At 39.8% G+C, this 24,866-nt stretch overlaps 1 protein-coding gene across 1 annotated transcript; it reads right to left on the minus strand.

The window, feature by feature from the left end:
* Positions 1 to 3,286: 3,286 nt before the first annotated feature.
* On the minus strand, positions 3,287 to 20,813 carry LOC134204244 (uncharacterized). Its single transcript, XM_062679066.1, has 4 exons — positions 20,792 to 20,813; positions 5,403 to 5,552; positions 5,099 to 5,332; positions 3,287 to 5,043 (listed from the first exon to the last, which is right to left on the minus strand). Exons 2-4 carry the CDS (start codon positions 5,508 to 5,510, stop codon positions 4,483 to 4,485), a joined length of 903 nt encoding a protein of 300 aa, XP_062535050.1. The 5' UTR covers positions 5,511 to 5,552; positions 20,792 to 20,813; the 3' UTR covers positions 3,287 to 4,482.
* Positions 20,814 to 24,866: the final 4,053 nt, after the last annotated feature.

A 24,866-nucleotide genomic window follows, 5' to 3' on the forward strand; every position in this document is an offset into this window, starting at 1 on the left:
CTTGGCAGCGGGCTCTGTTAAACCTCTACCAAAAGCTGCATTTGTCCGCAAGCAGGCCCTATCAAAGCGACCGTGTGCCACTCAAAGCGCACAGAAGCCCAAGGAGTGCCAATTGGCACTGAACGCTTGGCACGCTGTCCAATCCTGCCACCAAGCTTTGCCTGCTGGGTGGGAGTAGGCTCAGATGCCCTTGCCTAACTTGCGCTGATCTGGCTCTGAACACGTAAGTGTCAACCCTTGCATGGCCTCCCTGCATGCCGTGAGGCATGCAAAGATAACCATGGGATCATTAAAGGCGACTACTCCAGTAGGATTCGACGGCAGCCACAAGGGGGACCCATTTACAATGAGTGAAGCAAAACAAAATAATTATTTTGACGATGCGTTAAGCATGGAGGTGGTAGACCCCTTTGCCAAGGGGGTTTGGTGAGGCCTCCTCCCAGGGAGGCGGAGACCGGAGTGACGGAGGCTGCAACTAGTAGCACCGGAGTCTCCCCAGCATTGACAGGGTATAGCCCTATCAGCACGCTCGCCTGCGTTTATCAGGCGGGTGGTGTGAAGAGAGAAAGCCGACAAATGTGCTCAAACCGATGCCTTCTCCTTCTTTGGAGGAGCGACCATGGCCAAAGAGGCGATTGATTTCGCCTTGACGGCCAATGAAGAAAATACTGCGCCTAACCTGAAACGGCTCAGGCAGCAATCCGGCGAAGGCGCTCAGAGCAAAGCCAAACGACGTGCGACCGCAAAGGTCAAACGTCGTCTGGACGGAGCAAATCGGGGTGCAGAGGAGCCCGAAGGGCGTCGACCCGAGAAGGTGACATCTGGGCCAAAAAGGGCGAAAGGCACCAACCAGGTGCAAGTCGCTGGGCCACAAAAGGGGACCAGCCAGCCTGTGCCATCTGCACAAGGGACCGAAAATCTCTGGCAGCTGGTCAGTAGGGCAAAGGGGAAGTCGAACGCATCTCGACCCGCAAAGAAAGTTAAGGACAGAGGCGAGGCCTTTTTGGTGAAAACTGATAAGGCAAAGTACGCAAAGTCCTTAAAATGATGCGGGCGGCCGAAAAGCATTCGGCGCTGGGTCAGGACGTGCGAAGCGTCATACGCACCAAGACCGGTGAAATGATCTTGGTTCTGAAACGCGGAGCGCAGGCTAGTGGGGCTGACTACAGGAAGCTGGCCCAAGAGTTCTTGGGTGACGACGCCGAGGTGAGGTCGTTGGGGGTGGAAGTGACCCTCCAGTGCAAGCAACTAGACGAGGTCACGAACGCGGACGACGTCGTCTCTGCTGTTTCGACAAGACCTCTGTACGCCTAAGAGGCGTTCCCTTTGGCACGCAGGTAGCCTACCTTAGGTTAACGGTTACGGAAGCCAAAAAGGTAATGGAGCGAGGGAAGTTGAAGATCGGCTGGTCAGTATGCCCAGTGACCAAACTCCAGCCGCCTTCAGTGGACAGGTGCTATCGGTGCTTATAGTTGGGACACAAGTCCTACAACTGTAAGGGCCCAGACCGTAGCAACCTGTGTCGTCGTTGTGGTGAGAATGGGCACAAGACGCATGAATGCGATATGGCACCAAAGTACCTCATCTGTGCCAGCAAAAATCAAGCCTGTAACTACGTTATGGGTGTGTATTCGTGTCCCATCGGGGAGAAAAAATAAGAAGAAGCCGTGCAAGTAACACAGCTGAATCTTAACTACTGTGCAACTGCCCAGCAGCTGTTGTGGCAGTCAGTCTCGGAGTCGAGGACCGATGTCGTCCTCCTGTCCGACCCGTACAACGTCCCTGTCGATAACGGCAATTGGGTGGCGGACGGGTCTAGGATGGCGACTATTTGCACGACGGGACGGTACCCGATCCAAGAGGTGGTACACTCCTCTGCTGAGGGTGTCGCGATAGCTAAGATCAATGGTTTGTTCTATTGTAGCTGCTATGCCCCACCAAGGTGGTCATTAGAACAGTTCAACCAGATGGTCGATAGGCTCTCGTCTGACCTAGCTGCACCAATCGAAGGAGTCAAGCGTTACTAGAGGCGCTAGCGAAGCTCGACGCAGTGCTAGTCAATGATGGTTCGGCTAGCGCGTTCAGAGGGAACGAGGTCGAGTCATGGATTGACGTAACATTTGCCAGTCCTGGTGCTGGTCTTGCACCAGACTTGGACCGGAGGGTGAACGAGGGTTACACCCATAGTGATCATCTAGCAATTCGCTTTAAGATCAACTATGGAGTGCAACATCCGAGGTACAAGGATCCCTGTCAGGTCTGTGAGTGGAGAACCAATCACTTCGACAGCGAAGTTTTCACCGCGGCCCTGGGACTGGAAGTCAACGCTAAGCCAAGGCCTAAGCGGGGATGCGTTGGTAGCTGCCCTATCACGCGCATGCGACGCCACCATGCCGAGGAAAGCCCTGCCGAGAAATGGCAGAGGCCCGGTATACTGGTGGAGTGCTGAGAATGCGGCCCATCGATCAACCTGCCTCAAGGCTAGACGAAGGATGCAACGTGTTCTCACCACCGTAAAATGTTTCGAGCTGCGAAACTGGGCTTTAACAAGGCCACGGAGCGGTAAGAGAGCGTGTTTCGACAGACTTTGCGAAGGAGCCAACGCGACTTCGTAGTGTGACGCCTACAGGATAGTGATGGCTAAGACCAAAGGGGGCTCCTCACCCCCCCCGAACGTTTCTCGGATAGGTTGGCAAGGATTAGCGAGGTAAACCGCAAGGCAATATGGATGCGGCCGACATGGTGGCTCCGGGTACGAGCGAAGCGCTCTCAAAGCAGCAATCATTCCAAACCCCAACATGTTCAGGCTAGTTCAGCTTGGTTTTCGTAAGAGTAAGTTCACGTTGGACGCCATTAACTCGGTGATAAAGACCGGTGTTCGAGAGATGTACCAGTACATAGCTAGAGGTGAGTCAACCTAGGGCTGAAAACCTCTCAAATAAAGACAAAAAAAAAACAATACATAAAAAACTGGTATATAACTCGCTTTCAGAAAAAAAAAAAAAATCTCGCTTTCTTCTTCTTCTTCTTCTTCTTATTGGCATTACATCCCCACACTGGGACAGAGCTGCCTCGCAGCTTAGTGTTCATTAAACATTTCCATATCATGAGGCTAGCACGATGATACTTTTATGCTCAGGGAAGTCGAGACAATTTCCAATCCGAAAATTGCCTAGACCGGCACTGGGAATCGAACCCAGCCACCCTCAGTATGGTCTTGCTTTGCAGCCGCGCATCTTACCGCATGGCTAAGAAGGGCCTTCATCTCGCTTTCATTCATGTCGAATAAAACCATGTTAGTTGGATGTTCACGATGTTAACCACCAGAAGAAAGGTTCAAAAATCTATACAAGATATACAGATTTTGTTTTTTTTTGTTTAGCATCCACAGCAGACCCCAATTAACATTGGTTGTTCCATTTCGGAAATCTCGATTTGATCTTCAAGATAATATGTTTTTTTAAAACCTGAATGTTTCGGTGTGAATAATTGGGTGAAGATGATAGGCAAGCTGAGTACTCTGATGTTATCATTTTAACGAAAAAAGTTGATTAACCTTCTTTTCTGCTGTACATATAAAAATAAGCTATAATTATCAAGATTAAATTTTTAGCTTAATTGATGCGATTAAAATATATGAGAACATTTAAATCTAAATTTAAACTCATGGGTTTCATTTGAAATCTCCTTTTCATGATATCACATACTCTCTGTTTCATCGCACCTTAACTATTCAATGCACATTCTTAATTTTTTTGTAAATGATTTTTATAATTTGAATCGAAAAAAGTACGTGTGGTGTCTAAAGACTATCCTTAAATGAAATTGCGTAAAAATATAAATAGCTGCTTTTTTTTTCAAATATATTCCATATGACTTTCAATCAGCTCTTGTTTATCTAAATCTGCTTTATCTAAATCTGCTTTACTTTAAACTTCCATTTGCATTAATTGTCCTATTAACGGGATTAGAATACTCGATCTATTGTTCTACTATAATTAGTGTCTGTTTTGACAATTTTGCTAGAAATTCTAATAAAAACTGTTCTTATCAGATTGTATTTCATCTAAATAGTAGTCGAATATTGCCTCAAGTACTTGAGCGGAAAGTATGGAAAGAATCGTAAAACGAAACACACTAAACCGATATAAAATGGATTAACAAGCTACACTTGAAAAATTCCTCCTATGGATTTGACCTTCTTTTCTGGAAGATAGGGAGTGAGAGAGTAAAAGTACATTTATATCACGCACATTTGCTTTAGTCAACTATCAGTTAGCAAGAGTTATGTTTTACCTAAATTCTAGCTTTGAAAAATCGTTGCGGTACGCTTCCGTACGAGTCAGAATCAGGTCAACACCGAACAAATTTAAACCAAAACACAGAAGCCTATAGAGAATGAGATACACTGAAACGAAAGCGCGGCCTCGTTTTCACCCGTTAGCAATTTAAAGTACCCTTTTTATCCTAATATCACGTTTATCACTTCTTCTTGCAGTCGCCTTCGTTGCCGTCCCTGCTCTTGGTGGCGATCAGATCCATGTCACTGTTGGGTTCGGTTTCGTCCGAACCCTCGTCATCGTGTTCCGGATCGTCGCCGTTCGATGATGGTCCGTCATCTGGATGACGATGATGCTGATGAAGATGAGCATAGTTGCGCGAGTCTGAACCGCTGGAGGACGTTCGGGATAGAGAGCAACGGCGGGCGGGCTGCTTGGCCGGGACGGCGATAGCTGCCGGCGCATCGGAACACTCCTCGTGCACTTCCGAGCTCAGATCGATGTTGGTTAGGGATCCGTCGTCACATGGGGCCGATACCGATTGGGAGATCAGGTTCTTCAGGGGTGTGCGAACCCTGCGGCCCTGACTGTGATCGGTTTTGTAGAACTTGAACGGAAGCTTCGACTGGGGCTGCTGGGGAACGTGTTGATGGTAGTGGTCCGGCGGATTCATGCCACGGCACGATCCGGTCGAGTGGTTGCCTTTGTACTTTTTGAGTGTGGCCGGAAGACTGGAGGAACCATGCGGGCCGGTTGAGAAGGACTAAAAAAAAGCAAAATGATATTTCGAAACAAAATTTAGGAATTAAAATCAGTACATCACTATCGGCATCATCCTGCGAAAAAGTACTCTCCATGTTGTGTTTCTTCTTGTTCAATGCCGCAGCCAAACAACCAACGCAGATGTTGTTGTCATCCGGATTACGATCCGATTCCGGACAGTCCCCGGTTGGCAAGCTGTCCCGCTGCACCGATTGTCTGTTGGAATGATGCCGGCTGGAAGACGGTTGATGTTCGTTGTCCGAGTCCGATTCGGAGGAGCTTCGGGAGAGCTAAAACGTTGTTTGGATATGATATCCATTAGGAATCACAACAGGCAAAATATTTTAAATAATGCCATACCCTATTCTCGTTGGAGGCCCTGATCTGGGGCAAAGGGCTAACACTATGACGTCGCTGATAGCCACCGTCAGTACTGCTGTGGTCATCAATCAGGTCACCTTCCTCCATATCCAAATCCAACTGCAGAATGCTCTCCTGACTGCCGGTGAACTGTTGGGAGAACCCGTAAAGTTTTTTTTAATTTCATATTTTGACAAACCGATTGCTTTTAATATGTATAAAATGTACTATGTGAGGAAAATTGTTATTTAAATAATCACATAAGTATTAGTGACATGGATAATTGGTTTTTGTAGAAATGGTTAGAGGCAGAAGAAGATTTTTAACTACAAAATGAAATGGTGATCTATGAAATATGTTTCATAATGCTCCCAAGCCCAATGGAAAACCAATTTTCAATTTCAATTCTAGACAATACCCTCACTCGCAATCTTAATCTCAAGCTCTACTTTAAATCCAACTCAAATATAAGTTTCAGTTTGAATCACAAACCCGAAGCAAAACATCGATTCGAAATCTTAATTTGAATTTCAGCTCATTCTCGATTCCTATCCGAATGTGTGTCATAAACTTAGTCCAAATTCCAAAACTTAACCCAATCCCAACATCATTGACAATTGCAATTTTGAAAATCATCTCAATCTCGATTCCAATCGTTATATCATCCATGACCTAAATAATCTAAATAAAAAAAACTCATTCATAACTTTAATTCGAAACCAAGGCCAAGCCTGAAAGCAAATCCTTTTACCAATTGCAATTCCAAGTCCAAATCCAACCTTATTCCAAGTTTATTCCCAATTTCAACTTGAATCTAATTTCAATATCTATTTCACTCTCCTTCACACTCCTATCCAATTCAAATATCAAAACAAATGAATAGAAATCTCGACTTAGGTACGAAGTTGAAATTTCGATCACGTATCCGATTTTAATTCCGAGTCCAATCCAAATATTAAAATTTTGCAACTCAATGCGGATTCCAATCCTTATCACATTCCAAATGAATTGGAATCTTGACTTCGATTTCATTGATTTTATTGATATCTAGCTCCCAGTTCCAAGTCGTATCCGAAACTGAGCTTTAGTCACAACGCAAATCTCCTTTGCAATTTTAATTCCAAGTATAATTTAATTATATTTCCAATTTTTAGATAGATTAGATTGAGAATTAGACTCAATCTCGATTGAAGTCCCCGATATAATCCCTATAAGAATCCGAATCTCATTCACAATTTCAACTTGAAGTCAATTTATTCACGATTTCATTCCCTAATCTGATCTAAATAAAACCGGATTGGAGTCTCAATTCATAATGCAGATAAATTTATATTTTTTTAATTGGCTGAAAATTTTACCAGAGCTCAGATATAACTTGAATTTTAACATATCTAAGTTTCGACCATATTGATTCACAGGTTAAAAATTATTGCGGTATTACCAAAGTGAATTTTTGGCAAAAATTTATTTTTAAATATCTTGAATTCTATAGGTTGTAGACTGATGACATATTCAGCAAAAACGCGTATTTTGCCTGTACACTTAGAGATGTAGTTTTCGAGGTATTTGAAAAACAATTTTTTGCCAAAAAATTCACGTTGGTATTACCGCAATAATTTTTAACCCTGTGAGTCAATATGCTCGAAACATAGATATGTTAAAATTCAAGTTATATCTGAGCTCTGGTAAAATTTTCAGCCAAATCGGTTCACGGGAACCCAAGATCTAGAGCTCCAAAGTTGACCATTTTGTATGAAAAACGGCAAGTGGGCACTTTATTATGCCGGCCAGTGTAAATCTCAATTCCAAGTCTGATCTACATATATGCATTCCTAAGACACTTCGTCTCACAGCTTCAGCATAAACTACATTCTAAACCTAATTTCGATTAACATGTTTAACTCATACTGAACAATAACCCATCCTTCTTTTGAGGATATTCGTTCTTCCAGTACTCAGATTTTAAATAATTTTCCGCCCGCAAAGTTTTAGACAATTTGAATTTGTAGGTACCCGAATTCACACTTGAAAAAAAATATTCGGCTTTGAAAGAATTTTGGTCCACCAAATGCAATTCTGAGACACTTTCTCTCACATATTCAGCATCATTGAACAGACGCCACACTATCCTCTAAAAAGTTTGCTCCTAAGTATTCACGCCCTCCTAATATGTACTTTTTGTTCTAGTTCTATAGATTCAGAACAGCAATGTGAAGGTTCATGAGTGCAACGAAATATTTTACAACAACCAGAAACTTACACGTGCTTACACTCAGCATCAGAACTCCTTGCTCTATAGTGTTTCCAAACACTATTTAAATCCCAATTTCATTCGAAATTCCATTCCCAACCAACCTTTATCTCATTTTCAAATTAAACAAAAACCTAAAACAAAATCCTGTCGCATTCTCAATGTCTATTTCAATGCCTATCCCTGTTCCATTTGTATTCCAATCATAATTTCAGGCCTAATTTCATTCCAAAGTTTAGTTACAATTGCAATCTCAATCCCATACTCAGCTTCATTACCAATTAGAATTTCAAAAACAATATAATTCTCTCATCCAATCCAAAACCTAATATTCGATTCCAAATCAAACATAAATTAAATCCCCAACTCATTAGAAAACACAATCACAACTAATTCCAACCCATAATAATATCACAATCTCAATCCTATTGCCAATTTTGTTGTTAATATCCAATGCGCAATCTTAGTCTGGATCCTGACTGAAAATTGAGGAAAGATATTCTAATCTCATCCCAATCTCAATTCAAAGTAATTTCAGTATCAAATCCAATTGAAATCCATTTTTAAACCAAGCGCTAAATTTTACTCTGTCGAAGACAGTGATCCTATTTTATAATTCAAACTAATTCCATTTTTAAATTCCAATCCCAACCAAAACCTTTGTAATTTCGAAAACAAACCTAAATCCTTATTTTATCCCAATCCTAATATCGCTAATATTATTCTCAATTTTGAACACAACCATTGCTTATATGTTCCAGCAATCTTGAACCTATTCCAAAAGTCCTCGTTTGACAGGTCGCCTGCTCGCTTGGAAAGCGCATTTGTTTGAAACTGAGAGATGATTCTGTTCCAATTCTGACCCTTAACTGTTTTTATAGGGTAAGGCACCAATAAATCAACCTTCCCCCAGTTTCTGCCCACCTATTTTGAAATCTTTATTTCTCGAAAACTAATTGTTAAAAACAGTTGAAGTTTAGGCTTGCCTAATCAATTATTAAATAATAATGCAACATCAACAATTAGTTTTCGAAAAATGAAGCTTTTAAAATAGGTGGGCGAAAACTGGGGCGGGACGATTCCTGGGTGCCTTATCTTAGTTACTGCACCTATTCCCTTTCCCAATCACGTGGCCGTGCGGTTAGCGACGTCAATCGTCTAAACGCATGTGCTGTGGAGTGTGGGTTCGATTCCCACCCCGGTAAGGATAAAACTTTTCGTAAAAGCGAAAAATTCTCCTGGTCCACTGGGTGTTGTGTAAATGTCCTTGTCCGTTGTCTAATGCTAGATGTTAAGTGTTCAGTCTGTGCGACCTCTGGCCGAAGACGGTGATTCTGTCTTTTTTTATATAACTTGAACTATATCAACAATTAGTTTTCGAAAAATGAAGATTTTAAAATAGGTGGGCGAAAACTGGGGCGGGACGATTCCTGGGTGCCTTATCTTAGTTACTGCACCTATTCCCTTTCCCAATCACAAGTAATATATGAAACCAAATCCCAATTGTAATCAAATTGCAATCTCAACCTTATTTCTGATTGTATCAGAATCTCGACTCCGGAGAAGGAACATTTTGCCGGAACTCATTCGGTCGAAAGCCATTTTACCGAGCTCTACCGCTCACTGAAAGCCGAATATACCTCTGCACTTGCCACGAGTTCTTACGGAGCTTTATTGGAATTTTTGAGTCAAGTTCGAGAGGCAGAGGTCCGTCTTGGTGAACGAGCTGCCAATGTGAGATGGGAAGGATGGTGAATATGCGCCCTCTAAGCAAATCTCCTAATTTAATGGTGGCTTCATCCGAAATAGTGTAATTTCGAAGTGTTAATCAATAATCTAGCATATCAATCATTAAATGGTCCAACAATTTTTAAGAAAAACCAACGATTTTCTTCCAAAATAGTGCATTTTCATTTAAAATAAACGATGCTGGGCAATTTGCGCAACCCAAAAATGAGAATCAAAATATTCCAATATTTTTCACTGAAATAGTGACACTCTAATGCAAAAGATTAGTGTCAGTCTTATACTTTAAGGTAGTCAACAGTTTGGACTAATTGAAAAAAGAAGAAAATATTGTTTGTAGTGGAAAGATCCAAAAAACATTAAATGTTTTCATTTTTAAAAATTTAAACACAGAGTTTTTGATAAAGTTTTTTTGTGTAACAGCTTGCAAATGTTTTTTGGCTTCAAACGCTCACGATTTTGAGACAAACTTTGGGTTAATAACGAAGAAAACGTGGTGGCGCATTTTACCCAACCGGCGCATTTCATACGCATTTCCAACTCTAGCAGGTACTGCTTGAATAGTTGTAGGTATACGAATAGAAATGGAAACGGCATTTGAAGTCCATTTCCAGTTCTAGCGATTGCTAGAACATGAGAAATATAGATAAAGATACAAAGTAGGGGAATGGAACGGACCTGGGATTTAACCCACGACCTCCTGCCTAAGGGTATGCGATAACACACTTTTTCCTAACGAAACGAAACGAAACGAAATTTAAAATGTCTATGTTGATTCGGATCGAAACGAAACGAAATATAATTTTTTTCGAAACTTCGAAACGATACGAAATCAAGGTTCATTAATTCCGAAATTTTTCGAAACGAAACGAAATTTAATTTTTTTTTCCGCGGAATTTTTATTAAATTCGTTTTACGTTATGTACGCAATTCTGATTTCACTTTTACGAAGTCAAATAACTGTTTTGCGACCAATAAAGTTACAATAACAGAAGAGGCAGTCTGTAATAAATCGCAGCATGTGATAAATCGGCGATAAGGCAATACCCCAGCTCCCGAACCTGATCAGTTTTATATCAGTAAGTATATAAAAATATAGAAATTGTGATATTTTTCATATACGGATTCAAATTTCGTTTAAAACCTTAGTTCACTTAAGAATTATATAATTATGCTGAAGCATACTACATATTGTCTTGTCAGCGTGGTTTTATAGTGTTGAGCTAAGTCAAAATTAGAAAATGAATGCTTAGGTTTATTTTTTTATTTAGTGGGATACTCAATTATGTATCTACATCTGCCAGGCGTACAGGCGTTACTAGACCAACATTTGAAAAGGGCGTAACAGCCAAAACTTATTCCTTCTTATTCGTCCACATATATAACATAGTTTTTCTCATTAGGGTCTGTTCACAAATTACGTAACGCAAAAATCAGAGTTTTTGACCCCCTCCCTCCCCCTCGTAACAAAAAGTAACATTTTTGGTACCCCCTCCCTCCCCCATGTGTTTTTTTCCCTTCTCTGAAGCATATGGGTTTTGGTATTTTTTTAACACTGTTAGAATAGGGACGCCACATGATCAAAAATCATGAATATCAAGAATGCAGCTAGTAGAAACGAAAATAGAATTTGCGATCATAACCATTTACAAAGTTTTGCGAACTGTGGTGTCGAGAAATACAATATTCGCTTGGTATTTTTACGCATATCAGTCCCTCTATGTCAGCATGCTTGGTTTCGATAAGAACTAATATACGATAACGATAAACAGCAATAAATTATTGACAGTGGCTGGTTTTCTACCCGCCGCTGCCACATCCAGGCGCTATAGTATATGCGCAAAATAGCCAGCATGAGTTAACCGCCAGAAATTTGTATTGCGAAAGACATCTAACGCGGGTTTTCTCAAAATTAGGAACTTTTCATGAAAAACTATTTGGTGCCGGTTATGAAGGAAGGTCTGCTACTACGCCTACCAAATATTTGTTTCAATCAAGGTGCTTAATTTTGAGAAATCGATCCTTAGATGCCATACGCCATACTGATTTCAGAAAGTTAACTCTTAGTGTGCCGTTGTAACCACGCTCAAAGCAGGCTTTCATGACTTCAATCAATGATTAAAAAAAGACATTCAAATAAATTTTTATTCGCGTTATGCGTAACATTTGGTAGTACCCACCCCTTCCCCCACCTTTTAGTGTAACAAAGTATAACCCAAGTTGGACCTCCCCCTCCCCCCAGAAGCGTTACGTAATTTGTGAACAGACCCTTAGAAGAATCCTGTGCACCTTTCTAAAATGCATAAAAAATCTCAAAAATTAACACAACAGCCGAAGTCAACAACCTTACTTGCTTCAAAATTTCCAATTCATGACCAATACCTAACGATGCTCCTTACTGTCAATTTAGGATTAGGAGCGGAACATTAGTTTAACACTCATTGTTATAAGAGACCGAGGAATGCTCTGCATCTCCGTTAGCACTACGGGAAAGGAATCATTGGTTAGTTGAGAAGGTAATTCATGTGAAGCCCCTTGGTAAGCGACTAAATATTTATTGTAAACGAAGTTATTTTGAAAACAAGAAGACGAAGATTGTGTTTCAAATCATTCTAATGCAAGATCAATGTGCTTCGTTTAATAAGCTTTTACAACACTATCGATTCCGCACTAAAAAAATTGTGCTCATCGATGCAGACATTAGTTTTATCACTTCGCGTTCTCCAACACTAGCTGGCGTGATCAACATCAACACGATCGATTGCACACTATGGTTAAACAAATTTTTGCTACGCGAGGTATATTTATTCCACTTCGCGTTTTCCCGGACTAGCTGCCGTCCCACGATCGATTTCGCATTCATATTGTGCTAATAGTTAAAAAAATATCACGAAATTTAGATTAGAATCTTAAAAACACTGAAGACATTTTTAGAAGAAAACTACATACGTACTTGTCAATTAAAAATGGGGTTATGAAGTAAGCGTAAATAGAAAAATTTGTATAACCTAAAGTTTTGAAAACAACTTTACGATTTTGTTCAGCGGCGCAGCCAAAATTTTTGATAATATAAATTCTGGTTCAAGTTTAAATTTGTTTCGAAATTCCGCGGAATTCCGTTAAATTTCGTTAGAAGCTAGTTTTTTCTAGCGAAATTTTTGCAATTTTACGAAACGAAACGAAATCAAGAAATCAGATTTCGCTGTACGCGAAATTCTGCGGAATTTCCTTTCGAACCACCTGAAACGAAATTTTTCGAAATACAGCATATGCTTACTCCTGCCATATGAATACCAAGCCCGGTTTTGAACATAGTCGGAAAACACTTGAAATCGCAAAGAAGTAGTTTTTTACCCTTTTTCGGGGATTTATGTGGTTTTCAAGTCAAACCGGCACCAGTGTACAAGATTAATATCTTCTTCTTTTTCTTTAATAGCTCTACATTCCAACTGGAACTTGGCCTGCTTTTCAACTAAGTATTTTATTAGCATTTCCTCAGTTATTAATTGAAATCTTTTCTATGCCCGCCATTGCATGAGTATATACATATATGTATCTTGTTTGGCAAGTACAATGAATACACTATGCCCAGGGAGTACAGAATGTTTCCAACCCGAAAACATCCTAGACCAGAACGAGAATCAAACTTGCCATCTCCTTGCTCGCATGGCTATTGGAAACCCCACAAGATTAACATAAAGTACCCCGCGGCAAGTGGGACCTAAAAAAAACGCTAGTTCAACAAAATTGTTAACGCATACTTAGAAAACAGGTTATTTCAGAAAATTAACCACTGATACACCATTATATGCTTCCATTGTGGGGCCCTCCTTAGCCGTGCGGTAAGACGCGCGGCTACAAAGCAAGACCATGCTGAGGGTGGCTGGGTTCGATTCCCGGTGCCGGTCTAGGCAATTTTCGGATTGGAAATTGTCTCGACTTCCTTGGGCATAAAAGTATCATCGTGTTAGCCTCATGATATACGAATGCAAAAATGGTAACTTGGCTTAGAAACCTCGCAATTAATAAATGTGGAAGTGCTTAATGAATACTAAGCTGCGAGGCGGCTCTGTCCCAGTGTGGGGATGTAATGCCAATAAGAAGAAGAAGAAGATGCTTCCATTGTTGAAGTGTAGAGGTGTTGGAGGCCATTTATTCAATTACAAAAAAGTTGTATTTGCCGTATTCGCCAGAGCTGCCTTTTCTTTCTCTTTCTTTTTCTCTTTGCATGATTTTTTCATCGTTAAATGGAGAGGAAAGTGGCATTAATTGGTTGCCACTTCCAGCTTTTGGAGCACTTTATGGGGTTTCAGGACGTCTACCAGCTCTGCCTCGCCTTTCTCAGAAATTGTCCGATGGTGGTTTCCATCAGAATTATATTTTTCTTATTTTATAGAATACGTACTTGATTCAAATTCAAAATTTGATGTAATTCTGTTGAGTTTTGACTTTGTTACATAATTTTTGAATTGAACATAAATGGACATTTCAAACTGGTGAAACGCAGCAAGCATTGAGCGTGATCGGCTGCAGCTAATTTTGCTTGTCAAGTTTTAACGAATATTTTCGTAAATTTTCAATTCAGTCGGCGGAAAATTGACTAACTATCTGTTTTTTTATATGTTGTGGCCTGAGAGTTGTGACTTAGTACATTGGTGTACTCGTGCTGAATCCAATCCATCAAGTTTTACAAATGGGGCCCTCCTTAGCCGTGCGGTAAGGTGCGCGGCTACAAAGCAAGAGGGTGGCTGGGTTCGATTCCCGGTGCCGGTCTAGGCAATTTTCGGATTGGAAATTGTCTCGACTTCCCTGGGCATAAAAGTATCATCGTGCTAGTCTCATGATATACGAATGCAAAAATGGTAACCTGGCTTAGAAACCTCGCAGTTAATAACTGTGGAAGTGCTTACAGAACACTAAGCTGAGAGGCGGCTCTGTCCCAGTGTGGGGATGTAATGCCAATAAGAAGAAGAAGAAGTTTTACAAATCTCCAAACAACAAGCACGTCAAGTCTGAAATCTAGCGATATGATGGATAACGTATACCTACAATGGCAAATTAAAACTGGACGACAGCGGGCGATAGAGAACGCAGTTATTCAGACCAATAATGGAAAAGGTCGTGATCGTCCTAGGACAGAGAGAAAAGCGCCTTTTTCAATTTCAAGCGACCAAATGAAAGAATCGTGGGTACTTTGATTAATTTCGCATGAAAGGCAGCCATGAAAGAATGTAGTGCTTTATTTTAAAATTAATATTTCTAAATTATTTCAAAAGTTACATGCGAAGAATAGTAACTAGTCGATTAATTAATCATGTTCCTTTAATTTACCAAGTTGAAAATGGTAATAAACACAAAAATAAAGCAGATATTGCACACTTTCATGCCCTGTCACGGGACAAAGATTTTTTTAGATTTTTGTAGCATGCCATTCATCCTTCGCGTTTCTATAGATATTGAAAGGGGGAGATATGTAAACATCACGTGACATCTCTTATTGAAAATGAGAAATTCCAGTACTGATTCAGACTGAAGGACGAAAACAATACATCAAATCAGGGAAGTAACATATTGTTTTTAAACAAATTTGAGATTGTTGTATATCAACCTTTTCTTTGAGTTCCCTATCTAAACATCATTCGTGCTTACACGTACCTACACTGTGTATGTAGCTAATCATTCACAAAGATCTGTTCTTTATTTATTTTAAAAGGGACTTGTCAATACTTGTACTTGTGATTTCAACTTACTAACTTTGATCATTACCCCGCTGTAATTAAACGAATAAATTACTTTGCTATGGGAAGACATAAAAAACATATGAGGTTTGTTTTGAACTCTTTTCAAAATATTTGCTTCTTTTGTGAAGAATTCTTACATTGTAAATAATCTTACGTTTGTAAACGCTACGTTTTATTCTCGAATTTTAGAAACGATTGATGTCGTCTTTCTTCTTCATCCATATGTATTTTTTTATCAGACTCATATGCCATCAATCGTCATTTACCCATTTAAAGAAATATATATTTGCTTCAGGGCCATTTGATCTATCTATTTAAAAAAATATTGGCGGGTCTGTTTTGTTGTATTCCTCTGATTCTAACTCAGTGCGGCCATACTTTAAATTTCTTTATACATCCGATTAAAGTTAACGTATATTCTTTTTTAATAGTTTATATGCATTATTGGCTAATTACCGCATTTATTTCTCACTTAAACTAGTTCACGTTCCCATATCATACAAATATTCGATTTATTACAAATTTCTTGATTTTTTTTTCGTTGAATTCAGAACAAAAATTATAGTAATCTGTACCAATATTTTGCTGAGTGCTTCCTATTATTAAGTTCTATATTTCATTTGCAAAGTATTTATCTATAAAAGGCATTTTCATCGCATTTGTTTGTCTATTTAGCGATGCTTATCCATACGCTTGAACGACAAAATCAGCCATAAATCTCGTAAGATGACTTCGACATTATATGAGTCTAATATAGTTGAAATTTTCAACAAAGCAAAATATTGGATTCATAACAGAAAATGACATACAAGAGAATGCAACAGTTTTTAAGTTTTATTTGGATAGTACGAGTGTGCGTTCGGTCGCATTTCCTTTCCTTAATATTATTTACTAGTTTATTTATGGACGCTGTAGCGCCCGTGGCAAGTGTATTTTTTTCAATCAAAATTTTCAACGTCTGTTGTCTGTGATTTTTTTTTCATCAAATGCTGTGTCTGGTTGTCTAAGGTTGTCACTGGTTTTGTTTTCTGCACCTGATAGTAAAAAAAATTTAGTGACAAATATTTTAATTTTTGTGAGAATTTCCCGCGTGCTGCGTCTGGTTGGCTAGTCACCGGACAGACAAACAGGGCTATTATATATAGTATATATAAGAGAAGTGAGAGTTAAAAAATCAAAGTTTGTACTCAGTGTTTTTTCGGTGAAATTTTTGTGTGAAGTGCGTGTCTTGCATGCAGAACGATCGCGCGATCATCGAAATATTCTGTTCTGCGTTGTGCGGGTGATAAATCAATTAGCAAGTAAAACTTAAGTGCGGAACGATCGTTTTTCCTTTACCACGCAGAACGATCGCGCGATCATCAAAACATGTTGTTCTGCATTGTGCGTCCGTAAGACAATTTATTAGTGCGCGTTCGATTGTGTTTTTGTTTGATTCTCGATTAAATTACACGCTACACCCGGCATACCGTTAACCAAAACGAACCTTTCCACACTCCCCTACTCCATATATCCAACATCCCAGTGATTTCTCGTTGAAGTGCAGATGACTCGTCAGCTTCCATCAAAGCTAGTACCACGACAACAATTTCCTACCTATTCCCCAATTGACCTGCATTCGGACACGGCCGGCGCTGGTATTGCTCTAATTTGGGTCACCAGTTCTTACACATTGAAGATGATGTTAGTCCCAAACATCATCTGTTGGTTCTCTGTGTAATTACAGCTGGCCAGGCAATAACGGAGTAGCAACCGTGGGCGGTCAATCATGCTCATGCTCATTTAGAATTGAACATAAATGTAGATTTTCGAAAATAAAAACGCTGTTTGACAAGGCGTTTAGATCAGCATCGTACGGCTTCAATTACATCGCTAACCCCAATATTATTTCAAGAATGCATTGTCGGGATCTTAAATAGTATGTCTATGTCAAATATTGGTGACAGAACTCAATTTTAGTTAACTTTGAATACAAAATTAGTTTAAATACTCACAATTTTTAGATTGAACTGCTCCAAAAGTATAGGCGCCGTTGAGTGCCCGTAATAATTCTATGCTCATTACAAAGCTTAAAGCAATAGCTTTCTATTCATCACTATTTTGTTTTGCGAAAAGTTGCGATAAGCTGTTTTTTTAACGTTTTAGTTTGAAATGTGCATAGTATTTTTTGGTCTGTTTCTAACTGAAACCTTACAAATGAGTAAAAATGAGTTTTTTTAAATTATTAGATTGAAGCTGCAACGTTCGATATAATTATTTAATATTTAAAACATGTAATGAAAGCATTAAATGAAAGCCGAAAAATGAAATGATGTCGTAGCATAATTATTCAATTATATACTTTTATATACTTTTATTTGAATATTTTTATTGCTGTTTTAAGTGAATTAATTGGATAGTTTTCTTCCCAAAGGACTAGAAGATATAACACACAAGGTTTCTTATTTTCAAAACTTTCTCCAAGGAAGGAAAAGGAAAAGCCTGTTTCGAGTCAAGATTATGAAGAATACAAATGTAAGTACACAGTTGTTTTCAGTTTTCAAATACAACTTTTTTCAAAAATATTCCAAAATTGTGGATGTTCCAAATAAAATTATTTGTCTTAGCACATGCACAGCCAGTATTTAGCAAGCAAGTCTTTTGATACGAACATTATTTATAGCTTTTTTCACTTTTCAAAAGACGAGTTTGTACTATCCCATTTAATTCCACCACTTGAGTCAAGTAAGAAAACCAATAACGGCCTTACTGTTGAAGTCGAAATACGTAAATGTGAAGTAACAATCAAGTAATGGAATTAAATGGAATAGTATTAACTAGTTTTATGGCGATTTTTGTTGCAAAACAATCTGTTTTCAAAATCCGAATTTAGCAGTAAAATGAAAGTATTTACTATTCACAGAGATGCCTAAAACGGCTGTATATTGCCAAAGTAGTGCTTCCAACACCCACGTTAAAGTCTGTATGTGACAAAAACCATCAAAATACCATAATACAAACATAAGGGATATTTTTAGGGATATTTTGAGGTTTTGGCCAACCTTTGTTCTAGAGCGAACCACTGTGGGATGGCGCCACATACGGTGTCGCCAAAATAGTATTCTTTTAAGCGGCCCTGAAGCTTGCCTTCAAGGGGCTTGGAAAGCTCCTTTCAAGAGGGTCGGAAGCCTTTTTTCAAAAAGTTCGGAAGGCTCTTTTGAAGAGGCTCGGAAGGTTCGTTCCAAAAGACTCGGATGGCTCCTTTGAAGAGGCTCGTAAGCCTCCTCTTAAGAGCTTCGGAAGTCTACTTTCGAGAAGTTCGGAAGCCTCCTTTTAAGTGGTTCGGAAGCCTCCTTTCTTGAGACCCGGAAGCCTTGTTTTAAGAGACTCGAAAGCATATTTTCAAAACTCTTCAAGACTTCAAAACTCGAAAGTCTCCTTTCGAAACGCTCGGAAGATTCCTTTCAAAAGGTTCAGAAAGCTCATTTCAAGAGGCTCGTAAGCCCCCTCTAGGGATGTTTCGGAAGCCTCCTTCCGAGAAGCCTGGAATTCTTCTTTCAAGAGGCGTCAAGATGTCAAGGAAGACTCCTTTCATGTGACTCGAAGCCGTCATTCAAGAGCACTGGCGGAGACAGAGGTGGGGCACCACACGATGCAATCACACCATTGTTCTCAACGGCTATTATTCTTGCATCAAGCTGTGCCCCACCAAATATCAATAGCTGGCTCCGCCAGTGTTCAAGAGGCTCGGAAGCCTCTCTTCAAGAGACCCAGAAGCCTTTCTGAAAGAAGCCCAGAAGTCTCTTATCAAGAGGCGCGGAAGCCTATTTTAAAAAGATTTAGAAGCTCCTTGCAAGAAACTCAGAAGCCTCCCTTTAAAAGGCTCGAAATTGTTCGTTCAAGAAGCTTGGAAGCCTACTTTCAAGAGGTGGTGCACACCTCCCAGCCGTTGGATTCCGTCTTCGCGGTGGTATTCGTTTTGGAGAATGTCTACCTCCCCTGTTTAACAAGGCATCGAAACAAAAGGTGAGTGACATCATCCGTCAGACCCCTTCTTTTATCCTTCTCTTGAGAGATATGAACGCCCATTACCCGGCCTGAGAAGGGACAAGGTCAGATCTGCGTGATGTCACCTTACTCGAAGCATTCGAGGCAGCAGAACTAGTTCTCCTCGACTACCCTTTTTAACGGTCATTCCACGGTGACGACGATTAGTCGGTCCCTTCTCTCCGCGATAAGGTCCAAAGTTGCTGCCGATCTTTACGAAGCAACCATTCCCCAATTTAGAAGGTACAATGATCCCATCGACTATTGAAGTTTTTGACAGCGACATCCGATGTACGTTAGAGCATAGTACTCCGCTCACGGCTCCCGACTTCTTTAAGATTGTTGTCGATGCTGCTGGTTCATTGAGCCTGCAAATTAATTCTCGGCCCGGACATAAATCTCTTTGTTAGTAATCGGACGAAACGCATCATGTTTTTAAGGCCAAAGATCCTCAACTCATTGTAAATTATAAATAAAAACACAAGACCGCATCAACTCAGATCCACTGGAGGTTGCCAACGCCCTTTGGAGAATCTTTTGCATCGCTTGTGTCGGTAACTGGCAATCCAACCAAGTATCACAACTACTAAATCCTCAAGGTTGTTGAAAAGTATACGTGTTGTATACGTGTGCATGTGCACGACTACATTTGATGTGGACACAGCGTGCGTGCAGCTTTAAAAAAGCTTCGTGGGCATCGGCCTTTAAGCAGACAGAATATTCGACGCCCGACTACGTGCCTTCCACCCAGGGTAATAATATAAAGTTGCACAGTGACCGAAACCCCACCAAATTTGAAAAAAAAAAATGATCATGACGCCCCACGTTTTGCTCGTAAGAACCAACCAACGACAAGAGGGAATTTGTGTTAGTGGAAAATTCTCAAAAATATATATTTTTGATTATTCACCATAGAAAAATGGTTTAATAAATTTTAATAAAAATGGCAAATATTTTCGTAGCGGAAAACTTATTATAGGGGAAACCGCTAAATGTTGAACGGCTAAAATTCTTGCCTATTGTTGAACGCCCATAAGAAATGCACGAGCGTTCACCAATAGGCGAAGAAATTAGCCGTTCAAAATTTGGCGAATTACCCTAATATTATCCAAAAGATTGTAATACATTCGACTGATTTATTGTTGAGACTGAGTCGAAAATTGTAATCGAGATTGCGTTTTATTTGAAATTATTTGAGTTTTATTTGAAATTAGAAAGAATCTGTATGAATGTCTCAGAAAGGCAAACACTGACTGAATTAGACTGAATTGAGGATTGGGAGCAAAATTAAGTCGAGTTAATAGAAGGCATCTTATTACCTATTTCCGTTTGAATATCGACTCAATCCCAAAAATGAAATTGGAAAAGAGATTTGGGTTGCGACTAGCATTCCGATTTGGAAAGGGTTTTGGATTAGAATTCCAATTCTATTTTATTGGGATGAGGTCAGATATTTATAATTATTGAGGGAATGAGATTGAGTCGCTGTTGTCAATGTTAATAAAATATGTAAAAGTTACTACTTATTTAAATTATGCAATGCTCATTAGTAAGTAACACGACAAAAACATAAACAGAAATTAGTAACAACATAAATAAATTAAGCGAAATGAAAATTAACTTACACTACGAGCTGACCAAAACGAAACTGAAACCGTTGCAGCATCTGTAATTTCACTTTTCTTCTTCCAATCACATGTTCATGTCACACTACAATCCGAATCGCGCCAAAAGCCGGACAAATTTGGAACTAATTTCAACCCTGATCCAACTCGGTGCGACAAATCCGATCATGTCACAGCAACACTTCGCATGACGTCTTGCATGCAACATTCCTCGAACATTGCCGCACGTGCGCGGACCATTATTCAGTGAAGTCACAAACCTGCTGCACATTTATAGCAGCGGAGACCGAAACCAAAACGAATGTTGCGCGACGCCGATGAAACACAGCTCGGTGACGCTACGCGGACAGGGGGCATGCAGAAGCAAAGTAACTATCGCAACTCTGAGTTTAAAATAGGGAAGGACTCCAGCGAAACAATAAGGAAAGTAATGGAACAAAAATTACGGTATAAAGTGTTAGGTGTATTAAGTTTAATCGCTTTTTATTGACTACCGGTTGTTGATAAGAACAAATAATTACGATAATTTATTGCACTCATTCTAGGATGCCTAACTATTTTATTTTTTGAAAAAGTGTGTAATTTGTTTTGTGTTTAACTACATTTTTGAGCATCAACTGAATTTTGTATTAATTAAATCAGGAAACAAGTAATAGGCAATTAATTGAAAATCAAACGAGCAAAAGAACTATTTAAACACTACTGTGGACTACTCTGTCGTAAAGATAAATATGTATCGCAAATTGAAAAGGTTTCCCGAGTGGGACACTCGATTGAGTTCGGAGGATTGTTTGTGGGAGATAAGGTTTCCCTCCCATTCTGGCCGGCGTGAGTTAATTACAGCTAAAAGTAGTAGTAGTAGTAGTAGTAGCAGCAGTAGTAAGTAATATCCCTATCAAAGGAGCATGTTCATGCAGAACCTAAACGTTTAATTTATTTATCTAGTTATGTCTCAGTTGGTTTATCACAGAAGCTTAAATTTAAAACAGTTTTCTCTTATACCATACTTCATTGTTACGTTTACTTTGTTTAAGCTTATTATTAGGATGTGATCATGAAGTACACGCTTCCCTTTGAATACTAAATGTCCGAAATTAAGTGCGTTCTGCATGGATGGACTAAAACCATCATTTGAAAGTGCATTTGTTTCTGTTTATCCCATTTATTGATTTCAGTGCTGATGATTGAGCTTTCAGCTAAAATAAATGGCACTGGAATTATTAAGTAATCTTATTCTGTTTAAGTTCGACCAAGACCTAAATCCTATCAAAACCCTTTTTTAAATTATCATGTAGGAATCACGGTTATTTTTAAAAATGATAAATTAGAAGAAAAAAGATTTGTATTGTTTATCTATTGCACTAGTGACAACATTAGAGAATGAAAATTGTCACATAGATATGCCTGATATTGTTTTCATATCGTCAATCTTACAGAATGTCTGTATTAGTTGGTAAACGGTTTCTGAGGTTGTAGTGGTCGCAGTGCCGCGGCTGTTCCTGGAGGATTTTGCAACGGATGGCTTACGCGCCACCTCCGAAGAGGACCACCCGTCGGGTTAGTTTGCCCGGCTATAGACTGGTTAATGAACCAGTCCGGAAATTGTTCAACACACCAGGAACACGCGTAACCGACCACCCACACTCAAATTATCTAACCCACGATACCGACAACCAAACTCTTACAATCCTGACCAACGAAACCCAGCACACTCCCAAATCCTATCGATGTAGGAAGAAGTGAACCGCATCTACGTCTACACTATCGACGGACTCATGTTGAATTAAGCGATATCTTCGCAATTCGTTCCCTTCTGTATCATTGGCTTAATACTGAACGCTTTCCAAACATTAATGCCTAATATTAGTTTCCTGGATTTTTCTGGAACAACCACCAGAGCTATGATTTTGGTTACCCTTTAAACCTAACCGGTACGTTTACATAACCGCTACAAGAATATTGAGTTTTATCCGCAGTACAAATTTTAATCGGTGACGGCAATAGTTTCAATCCATGACGGTCGATAAGTTTCGTCGAGTTTGCAACGCTTATTCCAGCACCTGAATCAAGCAGTGCCTCTATTTCTACACCAAATATATCTACCTTCACTTGTGGACACTGATTCGTCCTAATTTTAATTTCCTGCACGGTTTCAAATGGATCAATGAATGGTTTTGATATAATGGGAACATTGGACCTTTCAGGAATGCTGACGTTCCCGACTACGCACTCCGAATTCAGTTTCCCGAATTCTGCGAATTACTCCCTCCTCGTTGTGGCTCACGTCTCGGGTGACTATCACAGGTGGTTGATATTTTACCTGGATTGCCACAAACGTAGCAGAACGTGGTCTTAGCCTCCCTACAGTCTCTCCAAAAGTGTCCATTTTTCTGGCAGTTCCAGCATAGAGGAGGCCTTGTAGAACTTTCTACTCTGGCCCCGGATGTATCTTGCCTTTTTGAGAACCGTTGGTTTCGTTGATATCCATTGTTCAGCAAGTTGATCTCTTCCTCATCTGAATGCTCCTCTTCTGAATTTATCGCGATATTGTGTACCCCATGCTTCACGCTAATCGGATGCAACCCGGGATCACTGGCATCGATGCGGTAGTTCATTCTTGTCAAGTCTTCGAGATTGGTCACTTGAAAGCATGCCAACTTCGATCGATAATGCTGGCGCATATTTTCCCAGATTATCTCGAACTTCCTTTGAGGAGATAAAGGCTTTGTCAACAGCTTGTTTAATCTTTCTATTTCAGTTACGAACGCAATCACTTGTTTTCGTTCATAAATCTGCTGCCTGTTCCCTTGGTCCTGGTTGGGATTGCCAAACCTGTATCTAATCCTCATCTCGAACTCGTCCCAATTCCAATTTGCCTCGTAATAGGTGAAAAACCAATTAGAAGCTTCATCTCGCAATAATAAATGAATATGACTAATTAAGCTGTCTTTCGGAACACCGCTCATGTTGGCCAGAACCTTAACTTTGTAGATAAAACCCTCCAAAGTTGGCGATCTCAACGATCCTGAGAAAAATATATTCCACTTTTCTATTTTCCTGTCATATTGTGCACGGTAATCTCTCAGATTATTCCTGTGCATCTCAGCATTATGTTGGCTAACCGATTCGCTACTTTCATTGCCCTCGTATACATCGTGGTGCATAAACCGCGAAAAGTGTCTATTTTGACCCAGGCCTATATTTCCAATCGGCTGAGATAGGTTTGCAGTTTGGTCAATTGTGTTGAAATTTCTAGGTTGCGACTCTAATCTACCAGCGAATTGTATCGGTACTCCAGATGGAGGGATTCTATATGGATAATCCTGGCGGACGTACTGATCATTAAAGTGTTCTGCCCTTGCTCCAACCTCGCCTAGTCTAAAGTCTACTGGATGCCCTTTATATTCGTTTGTAACGTGCCCAATTTCTGTATTACATTCTAATGGAGGTCTGCTTTGAATATGGTTAATTGAGGTTTTAGGTATCGTTCCTGTTCTGTGTGTTTGTGTCGCTTCTGTTGGTTGTGTTTCGCTTTGAGTATTTTGCAATGGTTTAGCAAGAACCTGTTGTAGCATAGATTTTATTTCATTCATTTGAGCCTCTAGATTTTGAACCTTGAGTTCCAAACTACCTTGAGACATGTTTGTATTTATTTTAACTTGATTTCGATTATCTAAATCTTTCTGATTATCAGTACTTAGTTTCCCTGCCGTTGGTAAATCCGACTTCTGGAGGTCCTCATTTCCCTCGTCTTGAGAAGAATTAACTCCGTCTCGTCCACCCATGAAAGGTGACAGTTTTTCCAATATTTCCCTGACCAAAGATTCCCTCATTGATTTTGCTTCAACCGTTTTTGCACTGCTACGTTGCGCTCGCAGCAGATAGTGCTTCAAGCGAGACACTAATTTATTATCGAATGTTTGAGCCAATGAAGACGAAATGACGTTAACTCTAGACGAAATTAGATCAAATTCTTGATCGATGGAATACATTGAACGATATTCTCTATTTTCCTGATTATCCTGATGTAGAAGCCGTCGCAAAGTCCTTTGTTTCGAATCCAAAGTTTTAGAGC

Source organism: Armigeres subalbatus, unplaced genomic scaffold (genome assembly GCF_024139115.2).
Source record: "Armigeres subalbatus isolate Guangzhou_Male unplaced genomic scaffold, GZ_Asu_2 Contig486, whole genome shotgun sequence".
Classification (NCBI taxonomy): domain Eukaryota; kingdom Metazoa; phylum Arthropoda; class Insecta; order Diptera; family Culicidae; genus Armigeres; species Armigeres subalbatus.

Excerpts from the sequence above, each read along its gene's own strand:
- LOC134204244 (XM_062679066.1), bottom strand. The coding sequence starts at position 5,510 with ATGGAGGAAGGTGACCTGATTGATGACCACAGCAGTACTGACGGTGGC. Across the intron at positions 5,333-5,402 it reads GGGCCTCCAACGAGAATAGG|CTCTCCCGAAGCTCCTCCGA; the intron begins GTATGGCATTAT and ends ACAACGTTTTAG. Across the intron at positions 5,044-5,098 it reads AGGATGATGCCGATAGTGAT|TCCTTCTCAACCGGCCCGCA; the intron begins GTACTGATTTTA and ends GCTTTTTTTTAG.